Source organism: Aethina tumida, chromosome 1 (genome assembly GCF_024364675.1).
Source record: "Aethina tumida isolate Nest 87 chromosome 1, icAetTumi1.1, whole genome shotgun sequence".
Taxonomy (NCBI): Eukaryota; Metazoa; Arthropoda; class Insecta; order Coleoptera; family Nitidulidae; genus Aethina; species Aethina tumida.
The window spans coordinates 5,912,150-5,936,775 of record NC_065435.1 but is presented as its reverse complement, the minus strand read 5'-3'; the positions used below and the strand labels follow the sequence as shown (position 1 = coordinate 5,936,775).

The following is a 24,626-nucleotide window of genomic DNA, read 5'->3' as shown; positions in this document are numbered from 1 at the left end:
AAAAAAAAAATCTAGTTAATTAGTAAAAGTTTATTTTGATTTTAAAACGAAATAACAACTGGAAAAATGAACTGGAGCCAGTTTGTATTGGATATGATAGGCAAGCTGGCAGGATTAAAAAAAAAATGACAATTTATTACATATCTGAAATATTTTAAAGTGAAGTTTCAGCAAGTAAAAGTGAAACAGATAACGTGTTTTATAAATAGGCGATAGTAAACAGGATTTCATCATTTGACATCTTGAAACCGGGGAGCCGAATAAAAGGTTTGTAGTAGTAGGTAGCAGTTGGTCGTGTTAAGTATTAAAGGATTATCGAGTGACTTATTGAGTTCGTTCGCAAAAACAAAAAACAACATGTTTAAGGGGAAGTGACGGTGGTGGGGCGGAGGAGTTTACCGGTGGTTAATAGTTACGTACACGTAAATATACCGTTTATAGTAGGGACATGTTGAATTTGATTGGTGCCGACGGAAGAAGTTTGAAAGTTAAAAGCGATCGGGCGTTTGTACGCTATTAAAGTTTTTGATGTAGCGCGCATTGACATTAGAGGTGCACTTAGCGGGAAATTTGTTATGAATATGGGATGTGATTGGTTTGAGATGTTGTGCGGAGACAAGAGACAGGAGACGGGAGAAGGCATGGGGCAGGTTTTAGAGGAACGGCTAGAGTGAGGCGAGCGATGTGAGTGCGCGAGCGTTGCCAACGATCAATAGAGGGTCCTTTGCCGAACACTCCTGCGTCTAACTGTGAGTTTACAAACTGTTCACGATTCCATCGAAACTCGCGAAACGTACCATTCGTTTGCCAGACATCGTGGAGTTCAGCTCGCAACCGGAAAGGCCTGCCCGATGTAGGAGGCGTACTTCATCAGACTGGTTGAATGGAACGTTCGCAACTAAATGGTTCACGTTAAAATTAAGGGCGCTCAGTGACGGCACAGCTACACAGAAACGATGTACCGCCACACGATTTTCGTCTTGATCCTCCACCTCATGCACATGTCCATGTAAGTTTGGTTTTAAGGTTAAGATTCGTTTGTCGTCGCCAGTCCGCAACGGGTTTCTCTCTGCAGGTGCACGAATGTGAAGATCAATTTCCGCGAGAAGGAGAAGGAGGTCCTCGACCAGATACTCGGACCGGGACGTTACGATGCCAGAATCCGACCATCGGGAGTCAATGGCACAGGTGAGTTTCGTTGTTAGACTTAGCATTTTTTTTTTTATAATATAGGCGAGTCCAGAGTCAACAATATGAGAAACCACTCACAACAGTCTTCTCTCTCTCTGCTCTAATACAAAAAGTCAAAAAGTTTTTGCTTGTTGTACATATTAATGTATATGTAACACGTTGTCCATCGCTTTAGATGGGCCGGCCATTGTACGAGTAAACCTGTTTGTCCGCAGCATTGCTACAATAAGTGACATCAAGATGGTAAGTGGAGTAGACTAGTCTTTAATAGGTGCTCCACGTGCTACCAACAATAAGCATGGGATGAACATAGATTTCGTTGATTTGGACCAGTAGCGAGCTCTAACATTATTATTACTATTATCATTGTTACTATTATTAATATAATATAATTATGGGACAACGTCTAATTAGTACAGGCACGATCACATTATTATTATTACTATAACATTATTTTCGGCCTGAAACACTGAAATTTTCTCAAAAAGTAAAATTCTTCCCTACTTACTTTCACTTATCCCGTATCATCGATTTGAAACAACATATTTGTATGTATATCAAGACGTAAACATTCGCTTTCGATTACGTTGTATTTATTGTTCAGCCAACTTTAAAAATATTTCTTTGCTCCGACTTGCGTCTTTATCGAAATAGGTCAGTTTTAAATTAAACGGCACGAATGCGTGTACTTTTTTTTTATTTGCTAGTTTTCAAATTACTTCTTCTTAGATTGGTAATTCCTTTGTGTGATTTTATTTCTCCCGGTTTTATTCCCGGGGGTGAATTGAAATATGTAACAGTTCAACTTGTGTAATATAGACGTTAGATGCATTAGATTATGTTACTATATTTTTCATAGTCGGTGCAAAATTTGACCATAATTTCATTCCCACAGAATGTGTCAATGTCCTTTGAATAATTTACTTATAAGTTTTATATTTAATTGATCACATTATGTTTCAATTAATTTAAATATTTTATTTATAAATCTATGAATTTTTTGTGTTATTGTTGTTAAAATATATATACCAACTTTTACTTAAATATTTAAAATGATTATTATCAACAAATTATCCAATTAAAACATTCTAACACTTTTAAATTTAAATTAAATTAAAAATATATAAAAAATTAATAACAAAAATGTTAAAATCTTAAATTATGGTAAAATTCATCTGAAAAAGAAATATGGAAAATGTTTTCCTAATAAAATTGTTATAATTACATTATGTTTTACAGTAATTTTAATGTTAAAATGTCTAAGTAATTTAAAAATGAAGTAGAAAAAATATTCTATCGCCTTTATATTGTTTCAATTGTAGAACGCAAAAATATGATTTTTTTTACATATATGTATTAAAATGAATTTAAAAATCCTTAATTTAATTAATTTTTTGAATAATTTGTAATTTAAAATAGTTATAAAAATATACAGAAATAATATAAAATATTTTTAAATACAATAGAAAAAAAATTTTAATGTCAATCTTATTTTCGACAAAAATAAAAACTGTAAAAAATGTTTTCCTGACAGAACTAACAAAATTAAGTTAAGCAGTAATTTAAATTTTTTAAGTATTTTACAATAAATGTCAAATTTTTTAAAGTGAAGGAGACAAAATATGGTATATCTTTATTTTTGTTTAATTGTAGAACGTAAAAATCATATTTTTTTGACAAAAATCAAAGTGTACTAAAATAAATTTATGATAAGAAAATAATTCTTAATTTAGTAAATTAATGTTTGTTTAAAAAAATCTAAATTATAATAAAATTCAGTCGTAAAAAGGTAGTAAAAATATTTTCCTGACAAAACTAACAAAATTAAATTATATCTTACAGTAATTTAGTTTTTGACACTAAAATGTCAAAATAATTTTTAAAGTGAAGTAGACAACATATTACGTCTATAATTTTTTTAATTGCACAACGTAAAAATCAGATTTTTTGTACAAATATCAAAGCGTACTAAAATAAATTTAAATAATAAGAAAATAATTCTTAATTTAGTTAATTAATTTGTTTAAAAAATCTAAGTTATAATAAAAAGAAAGTAAAAATGTTTTCCTGATAAAACTAACAAAATTAAATTTTATTTTACAGTAATTTTTGAGGTATTTTACACTAAAACGTCAATATATTTTTTAAAGTGAAGCAGACAAAATATTTCCTCTATATTTTTTTAATTGTAGAACGTAAAAATCACATTTTTTGGACAAAAATCAAAGTATTCTAAAATGAACTTAAATGATGAGAAAATACCTCCTAATTTAGTAAATTAAAATATGTTTTAAAAAATCTAGATATGATAAAATTCAACAGTACAAAGGAAGTAAAAATGTTTTCCTGGCTGAACTAATAAAATTAAATTATATGTTGCAGTAATTAAGTTTTTTAAAATGTCTAAATGTATATTTAAACAAAATAGTAAAAATGTATAATGTTAACCTTTTTTCGACTATAATTAGTTTGTATAATTAAAAATATAATATATTTTTATTTTATAAAAGAAATTTTTATAAACAACCCGGTCATTACATAAATGAAAAGAAAATAATTCGTAATTTAGTAAATTAATATTTGTTTTAAAAAATCTAAATTAAAATAAAATTCAGCCGCAAAAAGTGTTTTCCTGGCAAAACCAACAAACTTATTAACTTATTATATGTTGCAATAATTTAATTTTACATTATATTGTCAAAATAATTTTTAAAGTGGTGCAGTAATTGTACTAATTTAAAAATCCTTCTTTTAATAATATAGTTTTTAAATAAATTATATCTTAAAATCCAATTATAAAAGTAAACTAACATAACATATTTAAACAAAATAATGAAAAATAAACTATATTACTGATTTTTATATATATATATTTTGAACAATATATTTTTTCTAATATAAAAAAATATTTTAATTGCACATTTAAAAACAGTATAAATTGATAGATATTTTTGTATATTAATCGTATATGTGATTAAAAAAGTAATAATCGTATAATTTAATTAAATACAGTTTATTTAAACATCACTTGAAAATGCATATAAAGTTGAATATCAATTAATTTATTTAAACAGCCTTTAAAGCTTATTTAATAAATTCATGTTAAATTACCTAATACTTTTTTAAATTATAAATCATAAAAATATGTTTCTGAATAATTTATATTTTAAAATTCAATTGCGAATGTATTTTTAAACAAACATGAGGAAAAGAAGTAATTTTTAATATAAGAAAATAATATTTATATTAAAGATACCTTTTTTAATAATAATCTTCAATAGAATTTTGAATAATTTATTTTTCAGTCTATTATTTTATCTATTTATACATTGTAGATTGGAATTTTAATAAAAAAGTTAAGGTATGATAATATGATGAAAATTTTAATTAGAAAAAATAGTTATTTATGTATAACTGACATTTACAGAAAAAACTACAGAAAACGATGTAATTAATTAAAAGTAAAACTTGCCGGTCATTAATTATATAATTATAGATTAAACAAAACAATGTAAAATGTCAATCTCTAGTGAAAATAAAGATGTTATTCCATAATTGAGATAAAGGAGGAGGCACAAATTTAATTAACAAACAAAACACCAGTAAACAAAACATTTTAACACAATTTACTCCACAGCAAAAACATACATATTAATTACAACTTTTTGAGAACATTTCAGAAAAACTCGCGTATATATATAATTCTGTACGATCATTCCATCTGAAGCGAGTGGTATTCCACGTTGTTAATATATTCTCAAACAATCCGAGTATGAAATCGACACTCCTCCTCTTTGTACTTGTTTTGTCCACGTAATTCCGATATTTATTCTTCTGTCGCAATTATCCCACCGAAGAAAAAATAAAACGTTGGTATATGACTTGCTGTGGAATGGCCCCAAAAAAAACTAAAACCAAAAAGTAAACTAAATCGTTATGTTATGGCGTTAACATGTTAACTGGCTTAACGCTAAAGTGCTACTTGCATTCAATTTCGATTGCTTTACTCCAGTAAATTGCCCGAATTTCCACCAGGTGTAATTTAAATCATTGCACAGGGTGCAACCGTGACGGTTTCGTCGTGTCCGCGATGCGAAGCTGAAAAACCGCACGATTCATCGTAAGCGATGTTTGTGAATGTGGCGAGGCCCTTGTTCCGATTTTACTCCACGTCAACTTCCAATTTGCGCCTTTATTTAACCCCGACGATCAATCAATAAAAGTTATTCTTGGTAATTCCGTCCGTGCAAAATTTCAAAATTAAATTGTCTATTTATAGATTAACGCGGCGTATTATTGTCTTACGAGAGATAATCGTCCTTTCGGAACTGTTGTTTTGTTCGGCCGCTATCGTAAGGTTTCCCCACAGTTAAGCGTCTTATTGTTTAGTCGAGATGCAATTTTCCTAATGCTGTATCAAGGTTGAATGGCTCCTTTGATGTTTTTTCAATTGTGCATTAGATTCAAGTGATTCCACGATCCCAACAAAAATTACCATCCAATGGTCGCTCATCCGTTTATCCAAATGTAGCCCCCAGGTCGAAATGGCAACGGCCAAACTAACAACATCAACTCCTCTTGTTCAAATACGTGACGTATGTATATACAAACTGCATTTTATCTGAAATAAAAACGGTCCGGCGTAAATTTCCTCCGTTTTGAATTTATTCAACCGTCTCTAATTGCAATCTAAATAAGAAATCTACCGATTCAATGCTTCAACGTATTTTATTTACCATTTCAAATTACCCTTTCGGGCTTCACACGTTTCCCAGTTCAAATAAAGAGGTAAATGTTAACGAACGTTTCCTCAACCGACCTCCATCCACGTCCAATGTTACACACTGGGCGTTAAAAACGGCACTAAAACTGTTAATAAAATTATTTATAACCGCGATTTTTACTTTACTAACACCAAAAATGATGGGACAATATTGTTGGTCCAGTTTATGGCATCTAAATGCTTCTTCATTCAGTTGATTCGTTGGAGTTTTATGTTGTTTTCCATCAGCGATTTATTTGTGTGGTAATCCCGGGGGATCTGGAAACAATTTACGACAAATCAATGCAATCAAATTATGAATAAAACTAAAACTGGTTGGTATGTTTCATTAAATTCTTACATGAGGTTATTAAAGGCAAAGTTTTGCATCTATCTATTAATATTCTAATTAATATCTTTTGCTCAATCGATGACCAACTAACTCCGATAGTCACCATTCAGTTTAGATACGACCCTAAGTTAGAACCAAGCCCCCGTAAGTTGTTAACTCTTTTTACTGATCTAAATATGATGGGACATTATTGTCACTTTGTGACTTCTAAATTTTATGTTGTTTTCCATTAGCAATTTATTTGTGTAGTAATCCCAATGGATCTGGAAACAATTTGCAACAAATCAATGCAATTAAATTATAAATTAAACTTAAAACATGTTGATGTGTTTCATTAAATTCTCAAATCAATTTGTCCAATTTTCTAAACTACAAACACAAATTTTTGTGTCCATAAACGGTTATTATTATATTTTTATTCTAATTTATGTTGTTAGATTTTTGTCAATAACTTTATTAGTTATCATTAAGTTTAGACACATCCCCATAAGTTCTTTAGCCCTTTTACTAATCCAAAAATGGACCACTTTGTGACATTTTACAACGAGGTTTATTCTCTTTTTCTAACAATATTCTTATTTATATCTTTATTAGATTTTGCTCAAACGAAGTCCACATTCAACAGTCATCATTATAACACCAAGTTTGAAGAAACATTCTAACATCAAACCTCATAAGCCTTTCAGCCTTTTTACTAATCCAAAAATTATGGGACAATACTGTTGGTTTACTTTATAACATCTAAACCCTTTTTTATTTATCGGATCTTAAATCAATTTATCTGATTTTCAAAACTTCACAGACAATTTTAAATACTTAAATGAAGTTTATTCTCCTTTTTTAATAATATTCTAACTTATATCTTTATTAGATTTTGCTCAAATGAAGATCAAATTCAATAATCATCATTACAACACCAAGTTTGAAGTAACATTCTAACACCAAACCTCATAAGCCTTTCAGCCTTTTTAATATCCCAAAAATGATGGGACATTATTGTTGGTTCACTATATGACTTCTAAATCCTTCTTTACTCATTTACAAATTTCATGATGTTTTTGTCATCCATTTTTTTAAGTAGTAATCCCAAAGCATTTGAAAACAATGTGCAACAAATCAATGGTATTAAATTATGAATTCAAACTAAAACATTTTGATTCCTGTCATTAAACTCTCAAACAATTTATCTGATTTCCAAAATTTCACAGACAAAGATTTAAATACTTAAATGAAGTTATATATATTTGCTCAAACAATGACCAAATTCAATAGTCATCATTACAACCCCAAGTTTGAAGAAATATTCTAACATCAAACCTCATAAGCCTTTCAGCCTTTTTACTACCCCAAAAATGATAGGACAATATTGTTGGTTCATTTTATGACATATAAGCCCTTCTTCGTTAATTGGATCTTTGAAATTTCATGTTGTTTTCCATCATCCATTTCTTTGAGTAAGTAAAGGATTTGAAAACAGTTTGCGACAAATCAATGATATTAAATTATGAATTAACTTAAACATTTTGATGTCTCTCAAATCAATTTATTTGATTTTTAAAACTTCACGAATTTTTAAATACGTAAATAAGATTTATTCTTCTTTTCTAATAATATTCTAATTTATATCTTTATTAGATTTTGTTCAAACGAAGACAAAATTCAATAGTCATCAATTCAATAGTCATCAGCCTTTTTACTATCCCAAAAATGATGGGACAATATTGTTGACATTCATTCATTAGATTTTTGAAAATTCATGTTGTTCATCATTAATTTATTTGTATATTATTAATTCGAAAGGATTTGAAAACAGTTCTGAACAAACCGATGTTATTAAATTATAAATGAAAACTAAAACATGTCGATGCCTTTCATTAAATTCCCAAATCAATTTATTTGATTTCTAAAGCCTCAAAGACAAAGTTTTGAGTAGATAAACGGTGATTATTCTCTTTATCTATTAACATCCTAATTTCTATATTTATTAGGTATTTGCTCAAACGAACACCAAATCCAATAGTCACCATTAAGTTTAGATATAATTCAAAGTTTCAACAAGCGTACTTAACACAAAACCCCGCAAGTCTTCCAGCCATCCATTTTATGTTTATTACAAAACTTTGTTGCATCATTACCGACGGATTATTGGACATCAAATAAATTTATTCATAACAATTGTTGAAGCTGTAGTTAGGCAGCTTTTGCCAGGTGTTTTTGGTAGATAGAAAAAAATAAATAAATAATAAACAAGGTGAGTTTGGTTTGTTATTGCACACATAGATTAGGTTTAAGCCGTTCCCCGTGGGTAAATTTACTGGAGTACTAGTAGTATAGCCCATAGCATTTGAATTGCTGAATTGAATGCCTTTTTTTTAAGACGAGTTAGGGTGAAAGACATTAATTACTAAACGGTTCTTTAGAACACCCACGAATTCAACATTACGTATGTCTCTTTACTATAACATCACTACAATTACAAGACCACTAACTAACTAACTAACTAACTAACTAACTAACTAATTAAGAAACAATTTGTGACCAAATAACGAGATGAAATTTGGTGATGATTTTTGAGAGAGGAGACATACTGTTGTAGTAGGTAGTAATTTGAACTAATTCATCAAAATATTCATCAATACTGACCGTTAACGGTGATGATGATGATTAAATAAAATAGCGAGAGATGCCAATATAAAGAGAAAGATAATGAGGGAAAGGAAATGTTTGATATAATTGGAATTTGGAATCCGATATGGGCAGATGCAGTTGTGCAGTTTGCGGTGCAGGTGTAGGTGCCCCATTGCCAGACAAAATGCCAATGCTAAAAAGTGCATCGAAACTAGATTCCTAGACTAATTGAGCCGTTTTGTTTTAACCAATAGATGGTCCCGCTATTGTCAGGGTCAACATTTTTGTGAGAAGTATATCAAAGATAGATGACGTAACAATGGTAAGTGGATGTTGCAGAAGGGAATGAACCAATCAATCTGTTTGTGTAGTTTGGATGGTAATGGTAATTGGTAATGATAGTATAGTTCATCTTTTTCGAGGCCGATTTTTTTGGACCGGTTGCGGGGTGGGGCCAAAATGCTGGACTAAGCAAGGGTGGCTGCGGGCATAAAGGGCCGCGTGGCGATATTGCATGCGGTTTTTGCCAATGCGTGATGTGATTGGCACCGTGGCCCGCACCTCAGCCCACTCACGACTACTCAACTAAACTCAACTCAACTCAACTCGACTCAAATTCGATTTCCTTTTTAACCTATTTTATTTTTATCAACAACTACCTATCTTAAGCCTTCATAAGCCGTTTCATCCAATATGCATCTCAATCGCCAATCAGTCATCCAAGCCCCCGGAAATCTCTTTATTGGACATTCAACACCAAAAAAACAAAACATCAAAAACCATTAAGTAATAAAGCCATTGTGACATGTAAGTGACCTGTGTGTGTGTGCGTGTTTTTTGCCATTCACCTCCCGACGTGCTCAGAAATCCGATTGTCTTTCCTGCGCTTAGACTTTAAACAACTTACCTGACACAGTAATGCCAGACAATGATTCGAGATGCCTATTAAGCCGAAACGATCAAACCTTATGAAAACTTAAGACAAAAGCTCTACCAGACTCGACTCGGTGTTGGGCGTCAACCCAAGTGACATAAATTAAAACAATGCCAGTTTTTATTCATGGAATCGTTGTTTTCGATGCAACCAATTTTATGAATGGCAAACCAGTATTGTTTTATTTTTGTCTGCATCTCTCAACTTCCTTTTTGCAGAGACGGATCCTCAACGTGTATTGTTTGCCATCTCCTCTCAGGGGCCACCTTGGAAATTCAATAAGCGCCCGATTATGTTTTGGAAGTTGAGGATTTTTAATAGCGCCGAGACCAATTTACTTGATTCGTGCACCGCTGAGATTGACTGGTAAATGCGGGTAAATAAAAGTGCTTTAGACAAAAATATGGTCGCCTTAGCGAACTGGCTGTATCCAATATTGGAAGGAGCCCGCCGTGCAATTTTCCAAGTGAAACGAAACGAAATGTAATAACGAACAATTTCCGTAGTTTTACAAAGCGCAAAGTGCAAAAGCAAAAAGTCATTACACATGGTGCAATATTAAATATAATATTAAATTTCGTGCGCAACAACATTAAACAGTGCGACCGTGTAAAAGGTAATTCGGTTTTAAATAAAACTAGTTGAATTAAATGCACGAAATATTAAAAACCGTCGGTTTAATTATAATTTAAAACGTCCTTTCACATAAACCGACAATATTTCAGCGCACTCACTATTCGTCCTAGAATTTTTCAAATGTAATGAAATCAAGGGAGTGAAAAAAGGCTTTTGTGCCACGAAAATTAACCTTGACGTCTGAGCCGTCCCCTGCATTTCCACAAGGCTCAAAGACGGCAAAGGTAAAAACATATTTAGGAATTTTAAAAGCCGCATTTTAAAATTAATTAGGTGCTTTTCCTTGTCGCCGAACCCCGATGCTTCGGGTTCGTTTGCCCCGCGATGTGTAAATAGTAATTTGGTCTCAACGTATTGAATTTCTGCCGTCTGTTTTTTACGTGCACGGACGGCGGGGGAGCCCCTGAGGGTGGCGTCATTGTCGGGTTGACGGCGACTGTTAAAACGACTGGATCCGCCGCTGCTGCAAATTATTTATTGAAAGAAACTGACTTGTTCTTGTTGTTCTTTTCACTCGCAGTAGTAGGAGACGGGCCGACCATAGTTAATATCAACATCTTTCTCCGGTCTATCAGCAAAATAGACGATTATAAAATGGTGAGTCCGCGGTTTGCCAGTCATGTCCGGTATTGGATGATGGGTGTAACTGTATTAACTGTACCTGTCTGTACCTGATTGTTTTATACGCCTTCATCGGTCGTTGCCGTATTTTTTGTATTTATTGCACACGGCGCACCGACAGCAGCTGTAATACTGTATATTTGGTTATTTTGGTCGTAAATGGTTAATGGTCATGTTGCAATGGGGGTACCAGCACCAGCGCAAGCATGCTACTTAGCGCTGCAGCCCGGATTTATTCACGCAGTGTAGACCAACATCATTTTTTGTTGTTTTCTTTACCATCTCTTCTTCTTTTTCCTGTTTCTGTCATTGTTTTCTCATCATCCTTTTTTAGTTTGTACACTCAGAACACGACACGCACGCGCGGTCCGACCCCCCACCATGACGGATATTTGCACCCGCAGTGGAGGGGGCCCAAACAAGCACATGCGTACTACTAACAATCATTAACTGGAACTTACTTAACTACTTATGTTACTTACTTAAGTGATTAAACAATGTATGATAGTTTAGACCTTGCATTTGTAAATATGATTAGTTATTATTTATCACCCACTCTCTGTCTCTTCTCTGTCTTCACTCAACTCTTCTCTTTATTATTTCGCACAGAGAATTTGATATTGCCCTCTAATCCGGTATCAAATTATCTGGCTCCATTTGCTGATCTTGCAAGCTTATGTTTTCGTGCGTATACATACATATACATATCTCAATTGCAACAAAGACCATCAAAATGTAATCCTTGATATCTACTATAATTATTGTCTATTGTCGACGACGATCATATTTAATTAAGATCGTGCTTGTAGAATTAAACTTACAAAGGACGGATGATAGGCGGGCTTTCGAAATGTATTGATTACTGACATCAATAGGCAATTGGACAATGACGTAAATCTAAAAAGTTTTCAGAATTATGTAAGTTTAAGTTTACAAAGCCTTGTTTTGTTCCAGTGTTAATAATACGTGATACATGATCATTTGGTAATTATAGTAGAGGTATATAAACATGCAAGATCTGTCTTCAACTGTAAATATTATTGACTTATTGATTTCCTAATCTGAAACTTTATTAAGTGTATTTTTTCAAAAAAAAATAAATAGCGGCTAGGTAAGATTGATGTTTGTTCAATGAGGAGATTTTGGGCAGATGTTTGTTTTTGGGTATCCAATACTCTTAAATTACAACTCATATTTTATTAATAAAAAACAAGTATAAACCACCAACACATTTTTTTTATTTTATTTTTGGGGCCGTTTGAAACAACTGGAACCATTAAAAAATCAGCTTGTTTTATGAGTTTAATCTCAAAATAGCATTTTCAACGTGCATTACTTTAAACTATTTACAAAGATCGATTTTTACTTTATTGGTTATTGGCCTAATTTCGTTTTTTATAATTCTTTTATTAGAATTGAAAGGGAATTATTTATCGTCTTATAATGGTTTGAAATTGGAAACATTTTAAATCCTCGGTCTTTTTGTTCCATCATCCAACTTTCTTTTGGGCTCCTCCACCATTTTTATCAAAAGTTCTCACACCTTCCCCCCTACCACCACTCTTGAAAGCTGTGCAGTTAAAATGAGTTGTAAATTAAGAAGCCTCAAACGTTTTTTGTTATTGATGAGTAGCTATTATAATTTTAGTGTTTTCCAAATTTCTTCAGACTAAACCAATATAATCTTCACTAAAAACAGAAAACAAATTTAGGGACAATTTGTATTGAAAACCGTACCTTTATGTGTATGTACCGTTGTTGTTGTTGTTGTGATAAATCGCTTGTTGCATGAGGCATGTGGAATGAATAAATTGTAACACTGTAATTTATACCATATACAATTCGTGCGTGTTCAAGTCCCTAGTGCTTTGGTTTCAATTAATCCGGTAATGCAGGGATTAAACCGATCATTCCAGAAGCGGAAAAACTGAATAATACATTTGACGAGGGGGGCCAGATTAAATAACCGGCTTTTTTTGTGTAACCAGAGCATTAGTTTTTTGGGGACGTATTTTTCTTTGCTTTCGAACGGGCTTAGATTTAGGTGGACGATGACTTTTACAGGAATACAGTGTGCAGCTGACGTTTCGTGAGCAATGGCTCGACGAGAGATTGAAATTCAATGATTTCGGCGGCCGATTAAAGTATTTAACGTTGACGGAGGCGAATCGTGTATGGATGCCCGACTTGTTCTTCTCGAACGAGAAGGAGGGTCACTTTCACAATATTATCATGCCCAACGTTTACATTAGGATCTTCCCTTACGGCTCCGTTTTGTACAGTATTAGGTAAATTGGTCGCCAACTAATTTAAACCGTGTCTAATGTAGTGGTGTCCTCAGGATCTCGCTCACGCTTTCCTGTCCCATGAATCTGAAGCTCTATCCTTTGGACAGGCAGATTTGCTCGTTGAGGATGGCCAGCTGTGAGTATTAAGTCCCCAGGGACTCGGCTTAACTGTTAACAAACCCAACATTGTGTTGCAGACGGCTGGACGACTGATGATCTGGTCTTCCTGTGGAAGGAGGGCGATCCGGTGCAGGTGGTGAAGAACTTACACCTACCACGCTTCACGCTGGAGAAATTCCTGACTGACTACTGCAACAGTCGTACCAACACAGGTGGGTGCCCCAATTCACACAATAACGTAATTTATTGCCACAAAAGCCGTCCATTCACGTTGACCCTTTTTATGATTTTTGAAAAGCATTATTCAGCTTAATTGTCGTTATTTCTAACTACATTTCCTATTTTGCTCGTGCTGCCCCATCAACCGTTGTAAATGCCCCGAACATTTTCGGGTAACATCCATCATTTCAGTCGAATAATTCAAACGGACCTTGTTTCGTCCGGTGGACATTTTTAATAATAATCACCCCATCAATGTCCGCGTTTGATTTCAGGTGAATACAGCTGTTTGAAGGTCGACCTGCTTTTCAAAAGGGAGTTCTCGTACTACCTGATCCAGATCTACATTCCGTGCTGCATGTTGGTCATCGTGTCCTGGGTGTCCTTCTGGCTGGACCAAGGCGCCGTCCCGGCCCGGGTGTCCCTAGGTAAGTTCGGTGTGCATGATTTTATATCGGTGTGGTTCCATTCAAATGTCGATGCGAAATTGAAAAGCAAATCCCACAATTTGGCGAACGCTTGAGACGGATGGAATGTATATTTCTACACCGTTTCTTACGTTTTCCATAGGTTTGCAACTTGCAATTACCCTTTGATGTATGGAAATAGAGTTGGCGTGTTGATTTATCCAACAATCAGCATTCTGGAATATGGCATATCCGGTAATAAGGAGCACGAAACCTAATTGGCAACAATCAATTCGGGCATTTCCTTTCGTGGCCATAAATGACAATTTCCCCTTCAAACTAGGCATTTGTTGGAGGAAACATTTTTGATGGCACAATCGGAAAATAAATATCGAAACTTTTGTTTCTGGTGCATTGTTGCGTCGTGTGTTGGCAAGACATAAATTGGAAATGAGCGATTGGTCCAATTACTTGCAGGAATTACACGGATATCCTTTTAAATCCTTTAAGTCCCGGTTTTATTGCATCAAAATTCCACATGCATACGAATGTCGTGCACTTTTTTTCTTATTTATTATTTCCCCGGTGTTTTTGCGCAAAATGGCACACTTTTGTTCCGGTCCCTTTTTCATGTTCGACCTTTAAACTTTCCGAACGTTGCATACGGCACAAATCAAAAGCAGCTCGCCCTTTGTGCCACGCATATTTTTGATTTTTTTAGTTCGTATTTAACAGCAAAAAACATGGCTGGCGCAGAACTAGCTCACTCACAAAAACGAATTTATGAAATGTTTCAGTGGGAAAGTTTGTGCTTCAAAAAATAAAATTTTCGGCGACAAAAATTTTTTAGTCCAATTAAAATTTAAACGGTATTTTGTTTCAAACTTCCATTCGATTTGGGCACTGTTAGTTGCTTCGTAGAAAATCTGATGTTTTAATGATGTTACTGATGACTGAGCGTGAGTAAATTCAAAAAATTAAAATGGAAAAGTTGAAAATTGTTCAGTCCAGTTCAGTGTAAATATACTCGGTACACTGATTTTAACATTGCAAACTATGGAATAATTTAATTACACGTTAGAATGATGAAATAATTTGTACATAAGTTGCACAAGTGTGAAATTGTTTAGAGAAAATATGCATTTATATATTTTATTACTCAAAACTCTGTCGAATAAATAAATATATTCGCGTGGTTTTATTTCATTCAATTTACATTTCGCTGCTTACGTTAACACACTGGCAATCAACAATCGAATAATTGGTAACTATGGAATATTTTTATGGTTCTTGTCACTAATAATTATTATTGTCTGGGAAAATTGCAACGCTTGTGTTTTTAAATGTTCGTTTAATTGTTCTCTCGTGTGAAAACTTTAAATGACATATTATTTTAAATTTATTAAACCGTGATAGTGAAGACAGGAAAATAAAATGAAACAATTATTTATTGATTGATTTATTATGAGACCAAACATATTTTTAAGACACCTATCTTATAGTAAAGCGTTACCTAAACAAGTAAGTAAACTCCTTTACAAAACAAACTTACGTTCAAACGTTTTAAACGTTTTTAATAAATATTTCGTTTATTTAATATTATTTAATATAAAAAGTGTTGTTCACTAAATCCAATTAATAATTTGTTCATAATAATTAAAAAATTTCCACATTTTACTGCTCAAATAATGCTGCTTATCGAATAAATACATCCGAAAAAGTTTATTCCATTTAATTCACATTTTGCTACTTATGTAGCAACACAGTGGTAATCGGTAACTATCGAATTTTTCGATAGTCTTCATCACTAATAATTACTCTTTTGAATATTCAATTTCCTTATTGGAAAAAATAAACTAAACCCTTTTGAATATTTAATATCAAGAGTGCAGTACATTGAATCTAAATAATAACTTGTTAATAATGTATACAAGTTTGTAATTGGGCAGAGAAAATAAAAATTTAAACATTTTACTACACACATGATGCTGCTTGTCGAATAAATATATTCACATAGTTTTATTTTATTCAATTCACATTTCGCTACTTATGTAAACACAGTGGTAACCAATTATCGAATAATCGGTAACTATCGAATCTTTCGATAGTCTTTATCTCTAATAATTACTCGTTTGAATATTCAATTTCTTTATTGGAAAAAATAAACTAAACCCTTCTGAATATTTAATATCAAGAGTGCAGTACATTGAATCTAAATAATAACTTGCTAATAATGTATACAAGTTTGTAATTGGGCAGCGAAAATAAATATTTAAACATTTCACTACTCACATGATGCTACTTATCGAATAAATATATTCACATAGTTTTATTTTATTCAATTCACATTTCGCTACTTATGTGAACACAGTGGTAACCGATTATCGAATAATCGGTAACTATCGAATCTTTCGATAGTCTTGATCACTAATAATTATTCGTTTGAATATTCATTTTTTTATTGGAAAATATAAACTAAACCCTTCTGAATATTTAATATCAAGAGTGCAGTACATTGAATCTAAATAATAACTTGTTAATAATGTATACAAGTTTGTAATTGGGCTGAGAAAATAAATATTTAAGCATTTCACTACTCACATGATGCTGCTTATCGAATAAATATATTCACATAGTTTTATTTTATTCATTTCACATTTTGCTACTTATGTGAACACAGTGGTAACCGATTATCGAATAATCGGTAACTATCGAATTTTTCGATAGTCTTTATCACTAATAATTACTCGTTTGAATATTCAATTTCTTTATTGGAAAAAATAAACTAAACCCTTCTGAATATTTAATATCAAGAGTGCAGTACATTGAATCTAAATAATAACTTGTTAATAATGTATACAAGTTTGTAATTGGGCAGCGAAAATAAATATTTAAACATTTCACTACTCACATGATGCTACTTATCGAATAAATATATTCACATAGTTTTATTTTATTCAATTCACATTTCGCTACTTATGTGAACACAGTGGTAACCAATTATCGAATAATCGGTAACTATGGAATCTTTCGATAGTCTTGATCACTAATAATTATTCGTTTGAATATTCATTTTTTTATTGGAAAATATAAACTAAACCCTTCTGAATATTTAATATCAAGAGTGCAGTACATTGAATCTAAATAATAACTTGTTAATAATATATACAAGTTTGTAATTGGGCTGAGAAAATAAATATTTAAGCATTCCACTACTCACATGATGCTGCTTATCGAATAAATATATTCACATAGTTTTATTTTATTCAATTCACATTTTGCTACTTATGTGAACACAGTGGTAACCGATTATCGAGTAATCGGTAACTATCGAATCTTTCGATAGTCTTTATCACTAATAATTACTCGTTTGAATATTCATTTTTTTATTGGAAAATATAAACTAAACCCTTCTGAATATTTAATATCAAGAGTGCAGTACATTGAACCTAAATAATAACTTGTTAATAATGTATACAATTTTGTAATTGGGCTGAGAAAATAAATATTTAAGCATTTCACTACTCACATGATGCTGCTTATCGAATAAATATATTCACATAGTTTTATTTTATTCAATTCACATTTTGCTACTTATGTGAACACAGTGGTAACCGATTATCAAGTAATCGGTAACTATCGAATCTTTCGATAGTCTTTATCACTAGTAATTACTCGTTTGAATATTCAATTTCTTTATTGGAAAAAATAAACTAAACTCTTCTGAATATTTAATATCAAGAGTGCAGTACATTGAATCTAAATAATAACTTGTTAATAATGTATACAATTTTGTAATTGGGCTGAGAAAATAAATATTTAAGCATTTCACTACTCACATGATGCTGCTTATCGAATAAATATATTCACATAGTTTTATTTTATTCAATTCACATTTTGCTACTTATGTGAACACAGTGGTAACCGATTATCGAGTAATCGGTAACTATCGAATCTTTCGATAGTCTTTATCACTAATAATTACTCGTTTGAATATTCATTTTTTTATTGGAAAATATAAACTAAACCCTTCTGAATATTTAATATCAAGAGTGCAGTACATTGAACCTAAATAATAACTTGTTAATAATGTATACAATTTTGTAATTGGGCTGAGAAAATAAATATTTAAGCATTTCACTACTCACATGATGCTGCTTATCGAATAAATATATTCACATAGTTTTATTTTATTCAATTCACATTTTGCTACTTATGTGAACACAGTGGTAACCGATTATCGAGTAATCGGTAACTATCGAATCTTTCGATAGCCTTTATCACTAGTAATTACTCGTTTGAATATTCATTTTTTTATTGGAAAATATAAACTAAACCCTTCTGAATATTTAATATCAAGAGTGCAGTACATTGAACCTAAATAATAACTTGTTAATAATGTATACAATTTTGTAATTGGGCTGAGAAAATAAATATTTAAGCATTTCACTACTCACATGATGCTGCTTATCGAATAAATATATTCACATAGTTTTATTTTATTCAATTCACATTTTGCTACTTATGTGAACACAGTGGTAACCGATTATCGAGTAATCGGTAACTATCGAATCTTTCGATAGTCTTTATCACTAGTAATTACTCGTTTGAATATTCATTTTTTTATTGGAAAATATAAACTAAACCCTTCTGAATATTTAATATCAAGAGTGCAGTACATTGAACCTAAATAATAACTTGTTAATAATGTATACAATTTTGTAATTGGGCTGAGAAAATAAATATTTAAGCATTTCACTACTCACATGATGCTGCTTATCGAATAAATATATTCACATAGTTTTATTTTATTCAATTCACATTTTGCTACTTATGTGAACACAGTGGTAACCGATTATCGAGTAATCGGTAACTATCGAATCTTTCGATAGTCTTTATCACTAATAATTACTCGTTTGAATATTCATTTTTTATTGGAAAATATAAACTAAACCCTTCTGAATATTTAATATCAAGAGTGCAGTACATTGAACCTAAATAATAACTTGTTAATAATGTATACAATTTTGTAATTGGGCTGAGAAAATAAATATTTAAGCATTTCACTACTCACATGATGCTGCTTATCGAATAAATATATTCACATAGTTTTATTTTATTCAATTCACATTTTGCTACTTATGTGAACACAGTGGTAACCGATTATCGAGTAATCGGTAACTATCGAATCTTTCGATAGTCTTTATCACTAATAATTACTCGTTTGAATATTCATTTTTTTATTGGAAAATATAAACTAAACCCTTCTGAATATTTAATATCAAGAGTGCAGTACATTGAACCTAAATAATAACTTGTTAATAATATGTACAAGGTTGTAATTGGGCAGAGAGAATGAATATTTAAACATTTCACTACTCACATGATGCTACTTATCGAATAAATATATTCACATAGTTTTATTTTATTCAATTCACATTTCGCTACTTACGTGAACACAGTGGTAACCGATTATCAAATAATCGGTAACTATCGAATCTTTCGATAGTCTTCATCACTAATAATTACTCGTTTGAATATTCAATTTCTTTATTGGAAAAAATAAACTAAACCCTTCTGAATATTTAATATCAAGAGTGCAGTACATTGAATCTAAATAATAACTTGTTAATAATGTATACAAGTTTGTAATTGGGCAGAGAAAATAAATATTTAAGCATTTCACTACTCACATGATGCTGCTTATCGAATAAATATATTCACATAGTTTTATTTTATTCAATTCACATTTCGCTACTTATGTAAACACAGTGGTAACCAATTATCGAATAATCGGTAACTATCGAATCTTTCGATAGTCTTTATCTCTAATAATTACTCGTTTGAATATTCAATTTCTTTATTGGAAAAAATAAACTAAACTCTTCTGAATATTTAATATCAAGAGTGCAGTACATTGAATCTAAATAATAACTTGTTAATAATATGTACAAGGTTGTAATTGGGCAGAGAGAATGAATATTTAAACATTTCACTACTCACATGATGCTACTTATCGAATAAATATATTCACATAGTTTTATTTTATTCAATTCACATTTCGCTACTTACGTGAACACAGTGGTAACCGATTATCAAATAATCGGTAACTATCGAATCTTTCGATAGTCTTCATCACTAATAATTACTCGTTTGAATATTCAATTTCTTTATTGGAAAAAATAAACTAAACCCTTCTGAATATTTAATATCAAGAGTGCAGTACATTGAATCTAAATAATAACTTGTTAATAATGTATACAAGTTTGTAATTGGGCAGAGAAAATAAATATTTAAGCATTTCACTACTCACATGATGCTGCTTATCGAATAAATATATTCACATAGTTTTATTTTATTCAATTCACATTTCGCTACTTATGTAAACACAGTGGTAACCAATTATCGAATAATCGGTAACTATCGAATCTTTCGATAGTCTTTATCTCTAATAATTACTCGTTTGAATATTCAATTTCTTTATTGGAAAAAATAAACTAAACTCTTCTGAATATTTAATATCAAGAGTGCAGTACATTGAATCTAAATAATAACTTGTTAATAATATGTACAAGGTTGTAATTGGGCAGAGAGAATGAATATTTAAACATTTCACTACTCACATGATGCTACTTATCGAATAAATATATTCACATAGTTTTATTTTATTCAATTCACATTTCGCTACTTACGTGAACACAGTGGTAACCGATTATCAAATAATCGGTAACTATCGAATCTTTCGATAGTCTTCATCACTAATAATTACTCGTTTGAATATTCAATTTCTTTATTGGAAAAAATAAACTAAACCCTTCTGAATATTTAATATCAAGAGTGCAGTACATTGAATCTAAATAATAACTTGTTAATAATGTATACAAGTTTGTAATTGGGCTGAGAAAATAAATATTTAAGCATTTCACTACTCACATGATGCTGCTTATCGAATAAATATATTCACATAGTTTTATTTTATTCAATTCACATTTCGCTACTTATGTAAACACAGTGGTAACCAATTATCGAATAATCAGTAACTATCGAATCTTTCGATAGTCTTTATCTCTAATAATTACTCGTTTGAATATTCAATTTCTTTATTGGAAAAAATAAACTAAACTCTTCTGAATATTTAATATCAAGAGTGCAGTACATTGAATCTAAATAATAACTTGTTAATAATATGTACAAGGTTGTAATTGGGCAGAGAGAATGAATATTTAAACATTTCACTACTCACATGATGCTACTTATCGAATAAATATATTCACATAGTTTTATTTTATTCAATTCACATTTCGCTACTTACGTGAACACAGTGGTAACCGATTATCAAATAATCGGTAACTATCGAATCTTTCGATAGTCTTCATCACTAATAATTACTCGTTTGAATATTCAATTTCTTTATTGGAAAAAATAAACTAAACCCTTCTGAATATTTAATATCAAGAGTGCAGTACATTGAATCTAAATAATAACTTGTTAATAATGTATACAAGTTTGTAATTGGGCTGAGAAAATAAATATTTAAGCATTTCACTACTCACATGATGCTGCTTATCGAATAAATATATTCACATAGTTTTATTTTATTCAATTCACATTTCGCTACTTATGTAAACACAGTGGTAACCAATTATCGAATAATCAGTAACTATCGAATCTTTCGATAGTCTTTATCTCTAATAATTACTCGTTTGAATATTCAATTTCTTTATTGGAAAAAATAAACTAAACTCTTCTGAATATTTAATATCAAGAGTGCAGTACATTGAATCTAAATAATAACTTGTTAATAATATGTACAAGGTTGTAATTGGGCAGAGAGAATGAATATTTAAACATTTCACTACTCACATGATGCTACTTATCGAATAAATATATTCACATAGTTTTATTTTATTCAATTCACATTTCGCTACTTACGTGAACACAGTGGTAACCGATTATCAAATAATCGGTAACTATCGAATCTTTCGATAGTCTTCATCACTAATAATTACTCGTTTGAATATTCAATTTCTTTATTGGAAAAAATAAACTAAACCCTTCTGAATATTTAATATCAAGAGTGCAGTACATTGAATCTAAATAATAACTTGTTAATAATGTATACAAGTTTGTAATTGGGCAGAGAAAATAAATATTTAAGCATTTCACTACTCACATGATGCTGCTTATCGAATAAATATATTCACATAGTTTTATTTTATTCAATTCACATTTCGCTACTTATGTAAACACAGTGGTAACCAATTATCGAATAATCGGTAACTATCGAATCTTTCGATAGTCTTTATCTCTAATAATTACTCGTTTGAATATTCAATTTCTTTATTGGAAAAAATAAACTAAACTCTTCTGAATATTTAATATCAAGAGTGCAGTACATTGAATCTAAATAATAACTTGTTAATAATATGTACAAGGTTGTAATTGGGCAGAGAGAATGAATATTTAAACATTTCACTACTCACATGATGCTACTTATCGAATAAATATATTCACATAGTTTTATTTTATTCAATTCACATTTCGCTACTTACGTGAACACAGTGGTAACCGATTATCAAATAATCGGTAACTATCGAATCTTTCGATAGTCTTCATCACTAATAATTACTCGTTTGAATATTCAATTTCTTTATTGGAAAAAATAAACTAAACCCTTCTGAATATTTAATATCAAGAGTGCAGTACATTGAATCTAAATAATAACTTGTTAATAATGTATACAAGTTTGTAATTGGGCAGAGAAAATAAATATTTAAGCATTTCACTACTCACATGATGCTGCTTATCGAATAAATATATTCACATAGTTTTATTTTATTCAATTCACATTTCGCTACTTATGTAAACACAGTGGTAACCAATTATCGAATAATCGGTAACTATCGAATCTTTCGATAGTCTTTATCTCTAATAATTACTCGTTTGAATATTCAATTTCTTTATTGGAAAAAATAAACTAAACTCTTCTGAATATTTAATATCAAGAGTGCAGTACATTGAATCTAAATAATAACTTGTTAATAATATGTACAAGGTTGTAATTGGGCAGAGAGAATGAATATTTAAACATTTCACTACTCACATGATGCTACTTATCGAATAAATATATTCACATAGTTTTATTTTATTCAATTCACATTTCGCTACTTACGTGAACACAGTGGTAACCGATTATCAAATAATCGGTAACTATCGAATCTTTCGATAGTCTTCATCACTAATAATTACTCGTTTGAATATTCAATTTCTTTATTGGAAAAAATAAACTAAACCCTTCTGAATATTTAATATCAAGAGTGCAGTACATTGAATCTAAATAATAACTTGTTAATAATGTATACAAGTTTGTAATTGGGCTGAGAAAATAAATATTTAAGCATTTCACTACTCACATGATGCTGCTTATCGAATAAATATATTCACATAGTTTTATTTTATTCAATTCACATTTCGCTACTTATGTAAACACAGTGGTAACCAATTATCGAATAATCAGTAACTATCGAATCTTTCGATAGTCTTTATCTCTAATAATTACTCGTTTGAATATTCAATTTCTTTATTGGAAAAAATAAACTAAACTCTTCTGAATATTTAATATCAAGAGTGCAGTACATTGAATCTAAATAATAACTTGTTAATAATATGTACAAGGTTGTAATTGGGCAGAGAGAATGAATATTTAAACATTTCACTACTCACATGATGCTACTTATCGAATAAATATATTCACATAGTTTTATTTTATTCAATTCACATTTCGCTACTTACGTGAACACAGTGGTAACCGATTATCAAATAATCGGTAACTATCGAATCTTTCGATAGTCTTCATCACTAATAATTACTCGTTTGAATATTCAATTTCTTTATTGGAAAAAATAAACTAAACCCTTCTGAATATTTAATATCAAGAGTGCAGTACATTGAATCTAAATAATAACTTGTTAATAATGTATACAAGTTTGTAATTGGGCTGAGAAAATAAATATTTAAGCATTTCACTACTCACATGATGCTGCTTATCGAATAAATATATTCACATAGTTTTATTTTATTCAATTCACATTTCGCTACTTATGTAAACACAGTGGTAACCAATTATCGAATAATCAGTAACTATCGAATCTTTCGATAGTCTTTATCTCTAATAATTACTCGTTTGAATATTCAATTTCTTTATTGGAAAAAATAAACTAAACTCTTCTGAATATTTAATATCAAGAGTGCAGTACATTGAATCTAAATAATAACTTGTTAATAATATGTACAAGGTTGTAATTGGGCAGAGAGAATGAATATTTAAACATTTCACTACTCACATGATGCTACTTATCGAATAAATATATTCACATAGTTTTATTTTATTCAATTCACATTTCGCTACTTACGTGAACACAGTGGTAACCGATTATCAAATAATCGGTAACTATCGAATCTTTCGATA

The 24,626-nt window shown here is 30.8% G+C and overlaps 1 protein-coding gene across 6 annotated transcripts in view; it reads left to right on the top strand.

Annotated features, from left to right (window-relative positions):
• The first annotated feature begins 304 nt into the window (after positions 1-304).
• LOC109594903 (glutamate-gated chloride channel) overlaps positions 305-24,626 on the top strand; it is a 50,969-nt gene continuing 26,647 nt past the window's right edge. Inside the window, exons 1-8 of one of the 6 annotated variants that reach the window (XM_049961969.1) lie at positions 307-749; positions 812-1,009; positions 1,076-1,188; positions 11,024-11,100; positions 13,189-13,412; positions 13,466-13,548; positions 13,610-13,744; positions 14,027-14,179. In XM_049961969.1, coding sequence (XP_049817926.1) covers positions 957-1,009; positions 1,076-1,188; positions 11,024-11,100; positions 13,189-13,412; positions 13,466-13,548; positions 13,610-13,744; positions 14,027-14,179 — 838 coding nt within the window. In that variant the 5' untranslated portion in view covers positions 307-749; positions 812-956. Of the gene's footprint in view, positions 1,010-1,075; positions 1,189-1,366; positions 1,435-9,187; positions 9,256-11,023; positions 11,101-13,188; positions 13,413-13,465; positions 13,549-13,609; positions 13,745-14,026; positions 14,180-24,626 lie in introns of those variants that run through there. The other 5 variants (XM_049961970.1, XM_020010164.2, XM_020010166.2 and 2 more) reach the window with 5 other exon arrangements.